We start from the raw sequence: 19,824 nt of genomic DNA on the forward strand, positions 1-19,824 counted from the left end.
TCCTGATTTCACCAGGTATATTTGAGAAGGAAATGACTGAAGCAGGAAGTGAAGAAACAGCAGATAAGAAGAGCTGAGTGAGGAAAGAAAGCAAGACTTACAAAAAAATCAGCCTGTAAAATGAAAAATGGAGCAGTAAAAGCAAGATTTGTCAGATAAGTATTCTGCTATTGGTAAAGTGTTGGTAGTTTTCTCTACTCAAGAAGAATGATGCATCTTGGTTAATGACCACTGACATAACTGTCATACTAGTGTTCATTCAAGGTTTAAGGAACTGAAACTTGTATCTGAATCAGTAACTAGTTGTAAACTAGAAACTGAAACTCTTCCTGGAGTTCCACAGGGCTCGTTCCTTAGTTCTCTGAGCTTTAGTGGATAGCTGTGATGTAGCAGTTGAAATGTGTTCTGACGTGACCTTTGAAAGTTTCAGAATATTTTTAAGAACTTTTTGAAAACACTGAATGCATTTATTAGGAATATTAATCACATGACTTTTAGAATCATTTAACATGTGGAAATTATTTTTCCAAAATCCTTTCGACAGCAAAAACTGTTTCACTCATCTATGAACTAATATAAAAGCATCAGCATCATTAGGGACTTGATTATTTAAAATGTCTTTAAACCAGACAAAGGAGCAATTTACCACTTTCTGGAAACGTGAAAGCACCGGGATGTGATGAAAATGTTTCTCAGAAATCAGAAGTTCATTCATCCTGAGCAGAATTAAATATGTAGGCCTCCTAACAGCAAGAATAACAGATTTAGTTCATTTAAGATCTTGCATGCAAATAAACATAATTAATGTTGTGCAGTTTGAGCAGATTCTATATTTATTCTGATTAAAAAAATTCTCTTCCAGCTGGTGCGAGGTTCACTACTACTGTTTCTACTCATAAGTCAACTCCATTATTCTTCCAGGTTTGGTGAATTGTCTGAAAATGTGCCATTATGTCTCGTATCTTCTGTTTACACGTGGCTTCTTGGTTATGTTGGTGAGTTTGAAATGTTTGTTGTGATTTAGAATTTCCCCCCTATTTAAAGTAAAAATTAGTATATTTATTATCTCTGCTGTTACTCATATTTTGAGGTGTCTAGGTTATTTTTGGGTCTATAACGCCTATGTATTTATTTTGATATGACTCATAATGATGTGATTGAGTATGAATTATCATTTAAATTGCTACTTGGCATTGCTGAACTGTTTTTATAATTTACTGCAGCAGAAATGCTTTAAAGTTGACATGAATGTGCACATCTAATTTTAATAAGACTGCTTTTTTTTGTCTTCCAGGCCAAACTTGCTCATTTCCTTGAAGTATCTTTATTATAAATTTATTATAACTTTGTACCACATGGGGTTTGTCTTTGAACATGACACAAAATCAAGTTTCATTATTCTGGGTCATGCCGTGTTTCACGTATCATTTCCTGGCTTCCTCCCCAGAATGAACTTTCATGAGCCTTTGTGGCTTTTCCAGTAAAGTAAATGGAGACATTTCTGTACAAAAAAAAAATAAAAATCTGGGACAGCTTTTCTGGCTATTAAATGATAAAACGTTATCCTTTAAAACCAAATTGATAAATGTTGTTGAACTTTTATATCTTTTAATTATTATTTTTGACCTAAGAGTTGATGGAGTGTTCTTGCGCTGAAGCTGGACTAAAATCCGCTGAGCTCACCTCTACTGTGGTTGTGGCCCTGATACTTAAGGAAATCAAAAATTAGACCAAGCCTGAGCCTGCAGGCCATTGTTATAGTTGTCACACCTGAGATGAGGATGACATCTAGTAAACATGAGATGTTCATCTTTTCAAGCTTTTCTAGCATGAAACAGGAACCACAACAGCTTCTGAAACCGAGGAGCCTGCAGAGTAGAATTTACAGGTGATAAAAAAAAAAAAAGGTATTCGAAGGTGATTTGGAAACTCTGTAAAAGTGCCATCTTGTGGCTGAGATGGAAAAACAGGCATGTTGCTGTAGGATCATTCATAGATAAAAGGCTTTGATGTGCGACTACAGGATGCTCACATCTTGCCTAATGAGCAACTGTTCAGAATCAATTTTTAGTAGCTTTTTTATTCTCAAACACTGAATAAACCTCTACAGCTTTGTGAGCTGAATCCTAGGTGGTCATCACTACCTGACTTTTGAAGACAAAAGGATGCTAAGCTAGAACTTTTAACAGATTGCTGATCTTTTTTTTTTCTTCCATTTTCACAAAAAGGAATTTAACTGAGAAACATGCTGTAAAAGCTGACATTCACACCATTGCTCACTAGGCAACTTGTCACATTTCAGTTCTATTAAAAGCTGCAATAAATGACAGAATACAGAATAAATATATAGTGAACTTAATTTGCTGTATATTATGTTTTTCAATGCTAAAGAGTTTTTAATCAAGAAAGCTGGTGTACATATGTAACCCCCTGACTTTGAATTAAATGTTTCAAAACAATCAAAATCCAGATTCTACCATTTACTTTAACAATGAAATCACACTTCTTATAAAACTGACATTTATTACTTCTTAATCCAAAACTTCCATTTCCCCTCATTTTGTGACGTGATAATTTTCATAACAAAAAAATAATAAAATAAAAAATTATATATGCACCAAAATGAAAGATCCACGAAAACATGTGGCAGAATGCTTCAGCTCTAGTGGAAGCTAACGTGAACAGGAAACAGGATTATGTCTTCACTGCTGTGTCTCTGGATTTGTAAATCACTCCTCTGCTTTTCAGCTCTCTCACCACACCTTTGGACAAAAGGGAAAAGCAGCAGGGTGAATGAGAGGTAACATACACATGTACAATCAGAGTTAGCTTTGCTAATTGTTTTAACATACCTGGAGGTAATCTTCCCGTCACCGACACTGCATAAACACCTGGCTTGAAGTTGCCTGTAGAATGAAGCCAAACACAAATGCACACAAGTGTCCTTAAAAGGAACATTTTAGTCTTCAAAAATTATTGAAATATTATTTGTGGATGACAGTTTTTCTAAATTTGTAGCCTTTGTTCTTAACCGGAGAAAAGTGAAATCCTTAGTCTTATTCAGGCAGAGTAATGGCAGAATAGATCAGGGTTTGGAGTAAGTAAAGTAAGTAAGTAAGTAAAAGTTTATTTATATAGCACCTTTCACAGATATAAATCACAAAGCGCTTTACAACATGATAAAGATCAGGGCAAATACCTCTAACCAATAAAAACATCAGAAAAACAATAGCAGTGATAAACGTAGAAAATAAAATCATGAGTATAAAAAAAGTGAAGGTGTGAACCCGAACAAAGACATCATTCTGAAACATTTAGGGAGGGAACGCCTGGATGAAAAGGTGAGTTTTTAGATGATTTTTAAAGACCTCTACAGAATGGAAAATGCCTCATTTGAGGAACGTAAACATGACTGAAGGAAGATTCTACAATTTCCTTTGACAGATGCGTGGCTGCTTCTTTGTCCCTAACTGGATGGAAATCTACGTTTTCAGTCTTTAAATATCTCAAAATGTAACATTTGTTTTCTGTATGATTACCGATTCTTTGCCATTTAGCTACCCAGCTGTCTTCAGGACTCATCATGGCGATGACGCTGTGGATAAACGGGCACAAAAATCAACAATTTGAATACAAGTCCAGTTAACGGAAGGGTCGTGTGTGCTTTGATTATGTTTACCCATCAAACGACGAGCTTGTGCACTCATACACCATCTCTCTGTTACCCTTCATCTGAAGAAACGACTCACAGTTGTCACAACCGTCATATTCAAATTGGTCGATGGTCTGAATGTAAAAGAAGAAAATATGGAAAATGAATTTATAACAGTTTTAAGACACAAAACTATATACTATGGTAAAAAAAATGTTAGCCACTAGCATCTTAGCTCTAAGATGCTAGTGTTTGTTGTTTTTAATCGCAGGTTTACCTTTACAAGCGAACAAAGATGACACGCTCGCAAATGGCGCAGATCTTTTGGTACTGTCTCCAGTGCCATTATATATGATTTTAGAAGAAGAAAATAGGCTAAACACAGCTAAGGCCCACCGTTGGTGATTTAATACTCGTCGCAGGGATATTACGTACCAATAAGAATAGAGGACCCGAACAGAGGCGTTCTCATTTTGCGCCTGAATAGAAATTATATTTCTGATTTGTAGCGTGAACGTTTTCACAGAATTTAAAATTAATTTTAACGAGCTGAATGTTCGACTAAGTATAGAAAATACTAGTATAAGACCTGTTTTAATATAATCCTAATGCAAATAAAGAATTCTTACTTTTTTTTCTGAAACTTTATTTATTTTTTATTTTTTGTGATGCTTTTAAATGACTTTCTGGAAAAAGGACAAACAAATATGTCCTAACCCGGCTCAACAATTCCCTAATTTCCAATTGGACCAAGCGCAATTTGTGGCAGCGGCAGTGGCACTTTTATTATTTTTTATTTATTTACTTTTCTATTTTAACTTTTTCATTTACAAACAACGTGGCATAAATTCCTTTGTTTGGCATTCCCAAAGATCAGGTGCGAAGAATGACAAAAGACACTTTGCATGGAAAGCAAAGAATATTTGTGAAAGAAACGAACAAACAAACATATATATATATATATATATATATATATATATATATATATATATATATATATATATACATGTATGTATGTATATATACATGTATGTATGTATATATATAAACAAACATATATATACATGTATATGTTTGTTTATATATATATATATATATATATATATATATATATATATATATATATATAAACAAACATATGTATATATATATATATATATATATATATATATATATATATATATATATATATATATAAGAGACAAAGAGCTAGGGCTCTGTTTTCAAATCATACTTTTCAAAAAGATTAAGGAGTTTGCTGCAAAACCCATTTCAAGCCGACAGATGGCGTTATGTGCCCCGATTGCAATGACAATATAGAGAAAACTAACAGTTTATCTCTTTTTATTCCACAATCCACATTGGTAGCAGTTGTCATAAATTATTTCAGAAATTCAGAACTGCTCTGGCGCTCTCCATCTGGTATAATATTCCGATTACGCTGGGCGAATACGCAAAGATTTTTGGAGCCATTTCTCCAGGAGTGTGTATGTTATTCCACCAGAGACCTAGATTAGTTTATAGTTAGTTTTCTCCTGTTTTTTTCTCCAGTTCTGTCCCCAGTCGGTGAAGTATGTTTTAATTGCTCTCCTAATAATAAAAATAAAGCAATTAGAACTCTCTTTCTTAAAGACATGATATCTCTTCCATGTGCCGCATCATACTGGAATAGATTTGTGGATGACTTGACATGGAGGAAGGTTTGGCTTCTACCCGATAAATTTTTGATCACTAACAACGTTAAAGAAACTTCCTTTGAACTATTACATAGATTCTACCCCTCTAAATGTCATTTAATTTTTTTTAAATCAGACCTGGATGTATCTTGTACATTTTGTGAAGATCTTCCAGAAACAACAACTCATCTTTTTTTGGCAGTGCCCTCATTCCAAATGGTTTTGGCAGTCTTTCTGTGACTTCATCTGCTGTAAATTCTCTGTCAATTTTAACCTTTATTGGAAGCAGGTTTTGTTTGGCCTTCACCAGAACTCTATTAATTTTTGTATTAATCTGTAATTTTTTTGGCCAAATTTCATATCCATAAACATAAATTTCTTAAAAGCTAACCCAACTTTAACTGTTTCTTGGTGGAGCAATATATGGACTATATGGTTCTCACAAAACCAGAAGGCTGTAAAGACTGCTCAAATATGTACCCGCTTTAAGGTAACCTGAAGCTGATTTAATACTATTTCTGTGTTGATGTTCTCTCTAGATATATGCTACTTTAATCGGTATTTTTCTGTACATCCACCGTTTTTTTATATCCCCCTGCCCCTGGCACTTTGTTTTCATTTTGTTCACATTTCAATTTTCTTATACGTTGTCAACTGTGAGCTTGTAACCTCATTGTCACATTGTATATTCTATTTTTGTTAATAAAGGTTTATTTAAAAAACAAATATGTCACCTGTTGTAGAAAGCGTTTTGAAGCTCAGTTTGGAGGAACATACTAATCATAACCAGCTGGGGTTTTAAATTATTTCTGCTAAGTAACAGTTCTGATATTCACACCTTGTGTACACAGTTGTTTAACTTCAACTATTTGCCAACGATCATCTACAGAGCTAGTAGTAATTTTGACTGAAATTATATCATTTTGACAGAGTATGAAAAAGGAGAAGCATGCAAACAAAATTTATTAAACATATTTAATAGTTTTTATTTGAGCCTTTTTGTTAAGATGTTAAATCAGAAATAATCTCGGTTTCTCCAAACTGAGTTCGTTAGAAGAACAGGTATGATTTTGATTTTTTCAAAACATCTGAACTATAATTTTAAAGATTCTTATAGAAGAATAAACTGACATCTTTAGTTTATGTGATTCTGGCAGTTGGATCCAGAATCAGAACCCAACGGCGCCGTTTCACGTAGATTCTCATTAAATACAGCTGGATTTTTACAGTTTCGCAGCTTCAACAACGTCACGTTGCTGAATACAGAAACGCCTCCTAGTGGTGAGCTAATAACGATAAGCTAGCAGCAAAAAGGTCACTTAAATTATGTTATTAACTTTTCTTGAAACGATTTTTGATAATATCTGAACACTTTTAATACTGAATGAAAAAATGTGACTTTGTTGTTGTTAATAAATGCAGGTTTTGTAAAATAGTCCAAATGTTTTAGCTGTTAGCATAAAAAGCTAATCTGTAAGAAAAAACGCTAAACTACGTTACCGTTTTTTTATATATATTTTATTATCATAGATTTTGTTTGTTTGTTTTTTGAGGTTTCCAGCTTTACAAACATGGAACATGAAGAAAAGTCCCTTCCAGACACAATCAACCACAATAATTTCCCAGCCAAGCTCTGGGTGATGGCGAACGATCCGACAAACGGAGCCGTTTCCTGGAGCTCATCCGGCGAGGGGCTTGTGATCGACCAGTCGCTCTTCGAGAGCCAGATCCTGTCCCCTCACAACACCTTCAAGACCGCCAACTTCACAAGCATCGTCCGGCAGCTCAACCTGTACGGGTTTAAGAAAAAGGACATGCCGACAGTCACAAACGACTCCACGTCCACTCATTTTTATGACAACCCGAACTTTAAGCGGGGCCACCCCGAACTTTTGGTGAATCTCAAGAGGCTCACAGTCAGCAATAAAGCCAGGCTTGAAGCCGGTCTGGAGGTGAATGTTCGATTAGGCAGAGAAGGCATGGGGGGATTTCTCAAAAGAAGTGAGTTTTTAATGTTTTCCTATCAGCTGTAAGTTAGCACACACAGATCCCTGACGCTGTCCTGTTGTTGCAGAGATTTCGTCAACTCCTTCACCTCTTCCCAGTAAAAACCAGGCCACGAATGCTCAGAGAGGAACCCCTGTCCCACCTCGGTACCTGATGAGGGGGGACATTGGAGCCAGTTCCTGGGCGTTTGTTCCATCCCAGCCCATACCACTGTCTCAGAGCCCTTTGTGCCCCATGCACAGTCACCCGATTTTACCAACTCAGATAAAAAATGGAAACCCACATTTCTTTAGGGGCGCTCCTTGGCATGCCCACTATCGGCCTGGCTGCAATCCTTCGGGTAAGTATGAAAAAGTAACTCCCGGCCGGGCCTTCATGTTACATCACAAATTAGCCGATAACCACTTTATTTGGAAAGCTGTATTACTGCCAGGTCTGTAGGATTAACAAATCGAACCAATAAAACATAGGTTAACTCAAAAAGCAATGTCATGCTCTGTTCCGAAGGAATTCCAGAATAAAAGAACACAATAGCCACAACATCTAACCCAGTTATGACATTTAGGATTTTTTTTGGACAGCTTTTCCCCCTCAGTGAGCAAAATCATCCTATGCAGTCTGCGTTTTGGATTTGCTCAAGTTATCTTTGTCTGATATTACATTTGTTTGCCGATCTGAAACAAAGGAAATCTGTTAGAGGGCAAATATTCAAAATGCTGCTAATGTTAGACACAACAAGACCAAAGCACAGGGATAGAAAGTGTTCATGTTAATATATTTTTTGTAATTAATTTAAGCGGGGCCACCCCAAACTTTTTTGTAAATAATTAGACAACGTGTCTACACGTTAAATAAAAATACTGTTGTACTTTTTTTTAGTTTGCCATAGCCACCATTCACATATGGTTTCACCAAATGGACCTGAACTGCCGACGCTGTTGTCTCCACAAAGTAACTATCGGGTAGGACAATTAGAGCGTTTTCACTCCACTAATGTTAAAATGCTTGGTCTTTAATTCTAAATGTCACTATTTTAGGTTGGATATCAAGTGAACATCCTTGACTTTGGCCAGGATTCCCAGCATAACAAAAACCAGGATGTGAAAAAAACTTTTAACTTCGAGGCAATTTTCCAGAGAGCTGATGAGTTCATGCCGACTTCGCCCAGCACTGTTGCAGTTAAAGTTGAGTCCACTGCTGAGGTTTCGGTCTCTGACGTGCCACGGGAAAACAATTCCAGCTCTGCTACAGCAAATGCACCTGCACCCAACATTCTTCCTCTGCAGAAGAAGTTGGTCACTTCAGTGCCTGAACTGATGCTTGGAGATCACTTAGTTGAGGTAACCATCTACGCCCCACTCCTCCTGTTTGCAGTTAACCTGCAGACGATTTGAGAAATTGAAATGTTCACCCACGTTGTTCATTTGTGATCTTCCTCCATGTGTGGGTGGGGTTTGAAGGATGCAGAGATCATTTGTGTTGACCTTCCTGAAACTTCTGGAGATTTCACTCCAGAGTAAAACAGCAGGAAATGACAGCCTTTAGGTAAGAAACGTTAATTAAAGGAGCACATTTGGGGGGGTGGGGAGTTCGAATATTTGTTTGGTGTTTACGTCTCTCATTTAGATCTCAGCTCATTCATTTGAATCTCTTTGACAGGAAGTTATTATTCTCTCCCTTCTGTCAACTCACCTATCAGAGGACTTCAGTCTTCATTTTGATTATTTGTTTAGTGAAGGTTCACTGCTTTATTATAAATCTGTTTTGTTTGTAGCAGAGTCGTTTCATTTACCTGTGCTGTCAGACAGTTATGGCAGGCCTTACTTTTAATGAAAAATTTTAAAATTTGAATGACAGTAATCTGCTTTTTTATATATGATACTGAATGAACTGAGCCACTTTTAAATGCATATAACATATTGTACTTGTTCATCTTCGTTCACATGAGCTTGCAATGTTTTTAGAAATGTGTAATTTACAATGAAACAAAAAATGTGATATTAATGTGGATATTTTTGACAGTTTTATGAAAATTAGAAAAGAAATAATTTTTTTGCAGCAGTTGTTAACAAAGGAGAAAATGTGACATTTTAAATTTTTAGTAAAAATATTACTGTGGCAGTTCAGACATATTTTATTGCGTATTTAGTCTTGTGAATGATTTTTTAAATATGTAACTGATTTTTAATTGCTGCTTGTAAAAAAATGGAATTTTAATTATAATAAATTGAAGTGGTTATGTTATTTGCTATTGCTGTGATTCTGCAGTCCAGTGTGCAGTCTGGGCGCTAGGGAGAGCCACTTACCTGTGTTCTATGAAACTTTTGTTGCCATTCTGTTGCTCCGCCCACATGTTGCGTTCAAGGCCATTTAAAAACCGCGCACAGAATCACCGAGAAAGACATTAATTTTGTTTATACCTAAATTTACAATTAGCTAAGTTTATCGGGTTAACAGAATAGTAAGAAATATGTTCCGTGACGTTTTTTCTTTAACGTACACTTTAGTTAACAGTCACAGCAAATTGTTGTTTTCACCTGTCTGAGTAAAGTTACAGTAAAAACTAAATAATTGATCCATCATAACGTACCCACACAATTTAAGTTAGTTTGCCATTTGATGATTTATTTTTTAATATTGAATCGTAGGTGTTTTTAATTAGGCTTGAGAGAGCCGTGGTGTCCGACTGTACGTGAACGCACCGGGACAGCGAGCAGGTAGAGTGACAATGAGCTCCCTGGGGAGCGACAGAGAGTCCGGGAGATAAACTTTTGGGACGGTGTCACGTTTGCGCTCTTGTGTCTCACGTTAAATGCGGACTACGTGGACACCGGACTACTGTTATGCTTCGCGTTTACTGTCGTTATTTAGTTTTCTGCTCACATGTTTATGATGTTGATGAGTTCTCCTCGGTCGGTGTTCCCAGGAGGGTCGTCTCTAATTTCTCACCGTGCAGCGGAGACTCCCCGGTCCGTCTGGGTTCCTCACAGCCGTTTAGTTTAGCTTGAAAGCCGAATATTGAACCCAAATTACTGGCTGTTTTATAGAAGCCCCTCTGGTTTCAGACTCGGTTTAGTTACAGCGTTATAAAGACAACTGTCCGCATGTTCTGGTTAATAATTAGATTGAAGGGAGTACAAAACTGAATTTCTTCGAGGATTTTTTCCCCCCTCTTCCAAGTTCCTCGGCTGTAAAACACATTGCACAACTTTTCTGCTCCTCATTTATCTGCCAGCATGACTTCCAGCTCCCTGGCGGCAACCTGTAGCTCAGCCTTTGAAGTTCAAGTCGCGTCTCTGAACAGTTTTTGGTGGATTTATCCAGAAAATGTGGCGCACGGTGGACGGGCTCGCGTCCCAAGTGGCGTTTGGTGCCTCAAAATGTGATCGGGAGAAGGTACAGTGATTTACGGATACAGTATGGCCAGGACCAGGCTCTTTGGACGGGGATTCATCAGCTAATCTACCAGAAACTGAATGAGAGGAGTCTTCAGAAAAACCGCCTCTGGATTTAAGTGTTTTGATCTGTTTTCCTCACGTCTGCAAGCTGCAGAGTTTAAATATTAACTCTGAATGGAAGTTCTGGTGGAATTCATCCAGCTTTGATCGTTTTGATTATTTCTATTGAGCATTTTGGGACAGGAAAAGGTGCAAATAACATTATTTAAAAAAAAAAAGACCTGTGTACTGAACGTTAGTGCTTTGAAGTCCACCATGTGCGGCTGGGCACCGCCGCTCCAGCCGAGGCCATGACCGCCCCTCCGCGGCGTCTGGCCGGGCTCTGGCCGTGGCTGGTCATGGCGGCCCTGCAGGTGGTGCTGGGCCAGCAGGGCCCGGAGTCCGAGCGGTCGGCGCTCCGAGCGGGCATCAAGGTGACGCTGGTCCATTACGAGTCGACTGGGGAGCCAATCATTTTGGAGGGGGATTTCGTAGGAGGAAGTGCCGGCAAAGCGGAGGGGAAGCTGATGCAGGTAAAGACACAGAGCTCACCAGGGCTTCCCTTCTCCCTCTTCAACCCCAGAGAGCCATCCGATCTGCTTCTCATCAGCCCACTTTCTAGAGAAAAACGCTCAAACACGAAGAAAATGGTGTAAATTAGTAAACACAAGTTTTATCACACCGTTTACTCATCCATATGAGGATTGACTCATAAACTAAATATTTACAGATTTATGACTCACTCAGATGCAAGATGCAGTTATTAGACCACCAGCATCACTCCACCACAAAGTGACCTTTTGACCCCATTCCTGTCTCTACCGGTGTGCATGTCACCACCAGTCTGATTATGATGCTAACACCTGTAACTGTGGTTGTGCAGCTTCAAATTACTGAGCTGCATGATTATGGAGATGCGCACAGTAACTTTCCCTCAGCATCATGACACAATCTCTAAAAACCCAACAAGGTCACTGGCATTAGGTTTTTTTTAATGCCCGAGATCATGGTTTTAGATAAAACTTCTTAAAGTGTCTTTATTGAGTTGTTTTGGGAATCTAGCTCTCCTGCAGTTAGTTAATATCAAGGTGTGGCTAAAGCCTGTGAAAGAATATCGAATCATGTTGAAACTCATGTAAGCCCTAAACTTTTTTCCTTCCCCCACTTAGATAAAAACATGGCGTTAGCTCGGTAAATGTAAGGTATGTGGCCTATTCAGCATGCATATTTAGGATTCAGGAGTGGATTAAGGTTCCAGGGCCATAAAGCTCACCTGTGTCAATTTATTTACTGTCTCCTAAGGAACAGAACGACAGATGTGAGGTACTGTAAGATCTTGTCTCTCCTCACTCACCAGATGTGGGGGAGTTTGTGAATAGTAATCCTTCACTTTGCAGTAATTGATAAGACTTCGTCATGGAGTGGTGAAAAGCTGCGGCAGTTTCCTCTGCTGTTAAAGCTGCTTTGACTTTAGTGTCTGTGTGAGATGTTGAAAACATGCTGCGTATCACAGCTCTGCTGCCGAAATCAAAAGGAACTTTTAGTTCCTTGGGATTCACGACTTTGTTGTAACTTAGTAAATTTGTCTTGAGTCAGGTTTGAGATGTGGGATGTGGTGCTTTGGTTTGGATGGATGGTGGAAGAGGATTCCAGAGGCTGTCACCAGTTGGACTGACGGGTTTCAAACCCATTGTGGATAGGTCGGCAGACAGAAAAGATACGAATGAGTTAAAGTGAGAAGGTGAATCTTAAATGTTATGTGATCCCGGACAGGAAGCCAATCTATCGATCTGCTTTGGAACCAGAGGGATGCTTTCAATTCATGGCGTTCTGGTAATGATGCAAACAGCCGAAATGTGCACCATTCAAAGTTTATGTGTGGTAGGCCAGAGAAAAGAGAGCTGCTGGAATGAGAACAACAAGTAACATGGGCATGCTAGCGGAGAGTGACTTATGTAGACTGTTAGAGATGCAATTACATTTCTATTCATTTTAAATTGATATTTAGTCCAAGCAAGTGTCCCAGCAACACATAAACAATGCAATTAAACAATTTCACTTGCATTAGGAACATTTCACCTGCTGTGGCCCAAACACACGTTCCTTCTGCTTTGCCTAAACCTGAACTGGTCACCTGCAGCTTGTGCACAATCGAACGTCCCAGGGAGCTTGTTGAAGACGTTATGAGGTTTTGCCTCACACAGATGGCTGTTTAAATGTTGCTCTTGATGAATCTGCGCTCCGCTGACACACTCGAAGCAGGTGCTGAATAACGAGCGCTACTCAAGCCAAAGTTTTTAAATCAGGAAACATTTTTTTCAAATGAAATAACCAGAAGTCTTCCAGATTCTCTGAAAGATAGAAGGGTTTCCACTTACCTCTCGACACTGCGCTCTTGTGCACAATGTTGAGCGTGTCACGGACGCTCTCAGAGTTTCTCTTGCGCACTGTCAGCAGCGAGATGTGGAGAAAGTGAGATGGTGGAGATTTTTTTCTTGTTCGTTACTAGGGTTGTCACGGTATGAAAATTTAACCTCACGGTTATTGTGACCAAAATTATCACGGTTTTCGGTATTATCGCGGTATTTTTTAAACGGTGTTGCATATGTTCAGAAAGCATTGATAGTCCTGTTCTACACAAACTGAAATAGTTCTGAAAAGGTTTAACAGTGTTTATTAAACCTAAAATGACACAAAGCCTTAGCAAAAGTGCAACGTTTCACAAGTAAAGGAACAAATAGCTTATTTTTCTGGAACATGTTACAGTAGTCAGTGCAGGTTTAAATTATACAAATCCAAACATTCGAAACATAAACAATATGTAAACAAATCAAAGAAACACCACTTGTTTTCTCATATACTTGTTTTCTTCATTATCAAAATGAAAATCTAAAACTCCAGTCCACACTTGACTTGAAGTCAACCTTAAAAAAATATGTATTTAAAATAAATATCCACTTTAAACAAATTACTAAAATAACTACTACACTATGTAATCAAATCCAAATGTTCAAGTATAAATGGCATTGAACAAGTAAACAAATCAATGACAAGGAACTAATTGTATATTTCTCTTCATCATCAACAAATAAGATGCTTCATCCAGCAACAGGGTGTCCGTGACACGGTTTAAATGCTGGCAGAGGACGCTGTGGCGACTCGTTGCATTCTCCGTCAACCAAAAGTCCTCACGTCATGCATTTAAGCTAAAATGCTAATGTTAACTTACTTTGCACTGGCTGTAGAGACGTGGGTGATGGTCACGCAGATGTGCCATTAGATTCGAAGTGTTGCTGCCTTTTGCAGACACTTGTTTCCTGCACGTTCTGCAAACGGGATAGCAGTCTTCTATTAACTGTCCCTCAGCATTTTCAGAAATCCAAAATATGCCCATGCTTCCGATTTAGTCTTCTTTGAGGGCTGATGGATGTCCTGGGCGCTGCCGTCTCCTCCTTCGGCCATTATTTCAGCTTCAAAGTTATGGTGCCGTTGCAAATTAAAAAGTGCGTGTGCGCGCCGCGGGAACTTCAGCTGAAGCGACGGTGGCTGGTAAGGGTCATCGCGCCGAAACCGCGGCCACGGTAAATCCACCGAGATAATTTAGTTTTTTAAAAACTGGACGGTTATTTTTATTGTCAACTTTTTTACCGGGGTTTACCGCTATACCAGTTACCGTGACAACCCTATTCGTTACCGCCGCGATGTTTTCTGTGTGTAACATGTCAAATATCTGTCGTTAACAAACGTACTCACGGGTAAACATACAAATAAACAAACAAATTGCCTCTTGTATAAACAACCGTAACGGCTCAACCCATCGTCGATGCTCGAATAATTCATCCTATCGCCCAGTGCTACATTCCTGCAGATGCATTTCTTATTCTTGACATTTGAATCGATCCAGTACTAATTCCCGGTACCTAGGAATCGATACCGGTACTTAACGGTACCAATTTTCGATCATTTTGGGTGTTTATTATTTTAATTCTCTTTTATAATTAAATATATATTTTTCTCAATTTATAACCATATTTGATATATATCACGATAAATAACATTCAACTGTTTGTATTTTAACATCGTCCTTGTAGTTTTATAAGTTGATAATTAAACTGAAGCAAACATCTTTACTGTGAACTAAATTTACTGCGTATCTTCATTCCTTTTGCTGTCCTTTTTCAATTGATTTTTCCTACTGGGAAGTTAGAATTTCCGAGGAGAAAGCGAACGCACCATTAGATGATAACAATTGTAGCAATAGAAGCTAACATATCAAGCTAACGTTATCTTAAACAGTTTATTTAGCTGCTGGAGCAGATTAAAACGATGATGCCTCACACTTAGATCGTTGTCACTGGTTTCGTCTTCACCCGTCACATTTAGTAAAGTGAAGCCAAACTTTACAGCGCGTTCATGTTCTTCTAGTCAGGAATTCGGAGTTCTGAGGAGAAAGCGAATGCACCATTAGCGAAACGGAAGCTAACATATCAAGCTAATTATATTTACCTACCAGCGCTAAGATGAGGATGTCTCACTTAGATCGTTGTCGCTGGTTTCATCATCACCCAGTTACCCATCACATTTAGTGAAGTGGACCCAAGCTAAGCGTGCGTTCTTTCTACCATGCTGCTCTGTTTACAACTGGCTCGCAGCGAGCGACGACATAACGCTCTTGCGCATGTGCAGCTGTCTTGGCAAGTTCTCGTTATGATGGACGGGTACCGAAACGAAGCACCGTTTGAAATGACGTGAATCGATGCTCGGTCGGTACTATGGAATTCGGTCGGTACCTTAAAAAGTACCGAATTCGGTACCCATCCCTACTTATTCTGCAGCAACACTCTCATAATTTCATTCACCAATGTATGCTCTGTTATTTATTTATTTATTTTTTGCTTTGCCCCTGTCATGGTCCTTGTAACCTAGAGATCAGGTGGGATCAGAAGCTGAGGATGAGAAGGAAGCTGGAACAGTACCAAAGTGCAATGGAGACGGCAGGACATGCTTGGGAAAAATAAGCAGAATCACAGCTGACTAGAGCCTGTAGAGAGTTTATAGTGGTCCACAAAGGTGGGGGAAACACAACATCTGTTTCTCTGTGTCCTCTACAGGCTCACCTTAGGGATCAGGTCAAACAACATCAACTGAGTTGTTGTTGTTTTTGATTTTTTAAAATCACCCTTTTCCATGATCATGGGGTATTTTCAGAATGGCTTCACAGTGTTAAAAGCAAATCCTAATATGTCAGTTTAGGAAGAGGAAGATCAGAGATAGAGAAATGGGAGTGTTGTGTTTTTCATCACATCAAGGCAAAACCACTGCTCACCAGCAAATCACGAGTTATCTTAAGCATTAGTAACCTTCTAGGGGTAAAATTATATCCTTTCCTTTTCTAATGGTCGTGTTGATGAAAGGGACAAGCTTGCATGGGTTAGATAGATGGAGTGTCTTTGCTTTAGTAGGTATCTCCCTCTGATATGTTAAACTGTGATGTCCCTGGAAGCGTGCCCCATCCGCTGAATGAACACGCTCATTGGAACACTGGCTGGGGTCTGGCCAGCGCTATTTGGACAAACACAAGTGCTGAGGAATTTTCTCTCTGTCTCCCTTCCAAAGTGAAGTTCCAAAGTGAAGTTTAGCGATCAGAGGAGATGTCCCAAAGCCCGTGAGATAATGCTGGACTTTTCTCAGAGAAGGAGATGGAGTTTATCCTCTAACAGCCACAGAGTCCAATTACAGGACATCATTAAAGCTCCACCTATTCCCACTGAAAGCCATCTTGACTTTCTTTTCTTCCTTTTCAGCATCACATTTTTGGTTCTTTGTTCTTTGAACTGTTGTATTGACCTGTGAGAGCTCCCTCAGGATACATCAGATGCAATTAAGGCTGGCCAGCAGTTAACTCTGCACCACTTCACATTCCACCGTTCCCTGTCTTCGTGCCTCCTCCTCGCCTCCCACTCCCTCTCTCTGACTGAGCGCCCCACCCGCTCTCTTTGAGTGTCCGAAGCTGCTATCTGCACGGACCCCTTCTCCCCTGGCCCTTTTAGCGCAGCCGTTTGGGAACGAGGGATGGGAGGGCGGAGGGGACTCTGAGGGAAAACATCAAAGTACGTCCAGTTCCGAACGTGAGCTGGGATGATTAAAAGCTGAGACTGTTTACACTGCACTTCCCATACGACCCCCCTCCCACCATCCCTCTAGATTTCCCGTCTATTACTTCCTATCTTCCTGGACGAGATGTCGGCCCTTCCAAGGGCTCCTCAGTTTTCCTATTCCTCCTTAAGTTGCATGACTTGCAACGCAAATATTCAACATTTTTGACGTTTTTTTTTTTTTGGAGTAATGTTAATGTGACAGTTGATGTTCCAGATCTGCACACTACTCTCGCGTTTCAGGTGATAAACCTAACATTTCCACATCTTGCTGTGATACATCGACAGTAAAGGTGCTCATGTCTGGTATTCAGAGCGTTCTCGCTTCCACCAGCATGGGCACCATATGAGACCTGAACATAAACCTGACTAAAAGTGTTCCCTTCATGACCCGTCTGCCTCTCGTCGGCGCTGGCAGTCACATAAAGGTGTGAACAATACCATCATAAGCTCATAATTTCCCCCTGCTTTGTCACAACCACCATAGTGTTTAGTGTCCTCGGTGCAGAAGAGGGAGGCACTCGGGGTCAGCTAGAACATGAGAGGCACGTAATTCTCGCTCCGATTATTTACTTCTCCCTTATTTTGTAAGAGTATACATTTAAACTTGGGCTCATTCTGGCTAAGGATGCAACGATACCACTTTTTTCCAAACCGATACGATACCGATACTTGGATCTGAGTACTCGCCGATACCGATTACCAACACCGATACTTCTACCACACAAAAAAATGCAATGATTTGGAACACAGATTTTATTTTCTTCTCTGCTTTCAACAGGAAAAGACTGTGAGGTAGGTAAAAAGTAAAAATATGAATGGAAATCATCACAAAACTAAATATTAGGTGAACAGAATTGACAAGTTACAGTGAAGCCATTTTCAAGCAACTGCATTGGTATCTGTTAACTTTTACCAATACCGATATTGGTATTGGTATTTGTGCCGATACCAATATCAGTATCGGTGCATCCCTAATTCTGGCCCTTATACCCCTCCAAAGCCAATGTTCAAAATATTACTGCAGTTGCATTTACTCCAAATACCGTGCATCCACTAATCTATAACATCGATCTGTAATTATTTAGTATTTTCCTCCATATGGTCATCAGTTCAGCTTTGCTACCATCTCCTTCCTCCAGTGAGAGTGAAAGTTTACGTATCCTCTGGCTCATGCTGTGAGCAGCAGACCCCTACGTGCGTCCAGCCAATCAGACGAGCCGTGGACTAATGGTTTCTCCTGAACAGGGATCTGACAAAGCTTGAGGCCTGCAGCACAGGAAGCTAGGGGCTCGCGTTGTCCTGTCCACGTTCTTCCACAAGAAACAGCTGCAGAGAAGGGTCCTCAGGCATTGGGAGGAAGGGAGGGGGGCACTCAGGTAGAGGAAACATGGAAGATCTCTTAATCCTTCCGGCCACCTTCTTTTTTAGTCATTAAACCAGGTCTGGAATTTTTGAGCGTCGTACAACACATGCCTCTCTTCCTTTCATGGCTCTCCTTGTGCAAATAACCCAAAAATCTTTCAATCAAGAGTGTCACCCTGTCACTAGAGGAGCTGCTCTCTCTTGAAAAAGAAGTCACGTTCATGTACCTGATCACTTTTTCTTACATGTAAAGCATGCAGATACAAAGTAAGCGCTGTATGGAGAAGCCATTGCTACTTGAAGTGGCCCACAGGATGGAAGAAGTGGCAAGCAGTGCTGCCAGACTTCACAGTAAAGTGAGGCTGTGTCCTCCCACACTGCTGTTTTCAGGTGTGCTTTGAAAGTTACGCTCTTGTGAGGAAGGATTCGTGTTGAAGTGAAACTTTACCGTCCACCCCTTAGGGAAGCCACAGGCACACCAAGGGAGGTACAGATACACATATAATCTTTCAGGTTTCACTATTATCTAATTAGGCCTTTATTAGAGGAGTGAGTCATTCTTGTCTACGGAGGCGGGCATTCCCATGCACACATTCATGAGACTGCAGTGTAGCTGACATCAGGCCAGGCCACTCAGGGTCAGCAGTATTCAATTATATACAGCATCCGGGGTTAAACGGCACAAAAAAACCGGAACATTCTCGACCTTTCAGAGTTTGACAGCTCGAGTCAAGTGAAGCACCTGTCTCTTTCCAGTTGAAACTGATCCACTGGGAGCACAGGAGAACCTGCTGATCCGTAGCGAGTGTGGAGGCCAAGGTTTCCCCTCTTCTGGGATCAAGCCCATATTTATAGAGATTTACAGAGAACCGTGTTGCAGATGACAATTGTACCCCGGACATGACAGTATGAGCTACTGGACTGATTTGTACCCTCTCTTTAGAGAAAGGTCATGCTCACATACCCGAGTTAAGGTTTTAACACTATTACTATTTATAACAACAGCTTTAATTGTTGGGTCTATACTGCCATGCTTAATTTATGTAGACCTACTAGACTAAACAATCTCATAAATAACTTATTCTGTCTGTAAAGCTTAAAGGCCCTTTTCACTGATAAACAGCGTAAAAAACAGTTTGTATTTTAATATTACTATCAGTCACTCTTAGGGATGGGTACTGAATTCGGTACTTTTTAAGGTACCGACCGAGCACCGATTCACGTCGTTTCAAACGGTGCCTCGTTTCGGTACCCGTCCTTCATAACGAGAACTTGCCAAGACAGCTGCGCATGCGCAAGAGTGTTATGTCGTCGGTCGCTGCGAGCCAGTTGTAAACAGAGCAGCATGGTAGAAAGAACGCACGCTTAGCTTGGGTCCACTTCACTAAATGTGATGGGTAACTGGGTGATGATGAAACCAGCGACAACGATCTAAGTGAGACATCCTCATCTTAATCTGCTCCGGTAGGTAAATAAAATGTTTAAGATAACGTTAGCTTGATATGTTAGCTTCCGTTTCGCTAATGGTGCAT

General features: G+C 39.7%; 3 protein-coding genes across 4 annotated transcripts in view; 2 read left to right on the forward strand and 1 right to left on the reverse strand.

The window, feature by feature from the left end:
• Positions 1-2,060: 2,060 nt before the first annotated feature.
• On the reverse strand, positions 2,061-4,102 carry supt4h1 (SPT4 homolog, DSIF elongation factor subunit). The gene is made up of 5 exons (XM_015961791.3): positions 3,930-4,102; positions 3,680-3,786; positions 3,540-3,595; positions 2,853-2,906; positions 2,061-2,762 (listed from the first exon to the last, which is right to left on the reverse strand). Exons 1-5 carry the CDS (start codon positions 3,996-3,998, stop codon positions 2,695-2,697), a joined length of 354 nt encoding a protein of 117 aa, XP_015817277.1. The 5' UTR covers positions 3,999-4,102; the 3' UTR covers positions 2,061-2,694.
• Positions 4,103-6,283: 2,181 nt separating this feature from the next.
• Positions 6,284-9,579, forward strand: hsf5 (heat shock transcription factor family member 5). 2 transcript variants are annotated; one of them, XM_070555393.1, is made up of 7 exons: positions 6,284-6,390; positions 6,882-7,329; positions 7,403-7,675; positions 8,215-8,297; positions 8,373-8,675; positions 8,796-8,880; positions 8,995-9,579. In XM_070555393.1, the coding sequence occupies exons 2-6, from the start codon at positions 6,900-6,902 to the stop codon at positions 8,853-8,855; spliced, it is 1,149 nt and encodes a 382-aa protein (XP_070411494.1). In that variant the 5' UTR covers positions 6,284-6,390; positions 6,882-6,899; the 3' UTR covers positions 8,856-8,880; positions 8,995-9,579. The 2 variants fall into 2 exon arrangements, with proteins under 2 accessions (XP_070411494.1, XP_015817279.3); XM_015961793.3 differs by lacking the exon at positions 6,284-6,390 and adding an exon at positions 6,503-6,609.
• Positions 9,580-10,884: 1,305 nt separating this feature from the next.
• Positions 10,885-19,824, forward strand: part of LOC107387041 (E3 ubiquitin-protein ligase RNF43) — a 97,351-nt gene continuing 88,411 nt past the window's right edge. Inside the window, exon 1 of the mRNA XM_015961792.3 lies at positions 10,885-11,305. Coding sequence (XP_015817278.3) covers positions 11,084-11,305 — 222 coding nt within the window. The 5' untranslated portion in view covers positions 10,885-11,083. The remainder of the gene's footprint in view (positions 11,306-19,824) is intronic.

Source organism: Nothobranchius furzeri, chromosome 10 (assembly GCF_043380555.1).
Source record: "Nothobranchius furzeri strain GRZ-AD chromosome 10, NfurGRZ-RIMD1, whole genome shotgun sequence".
NCBI lineage: Eukaryota > Metazoa > Chordata > Actinopteri > Cyprinodontiformes > Nothobranchiidae > Nothobranchius > Nothobranchius furzeri.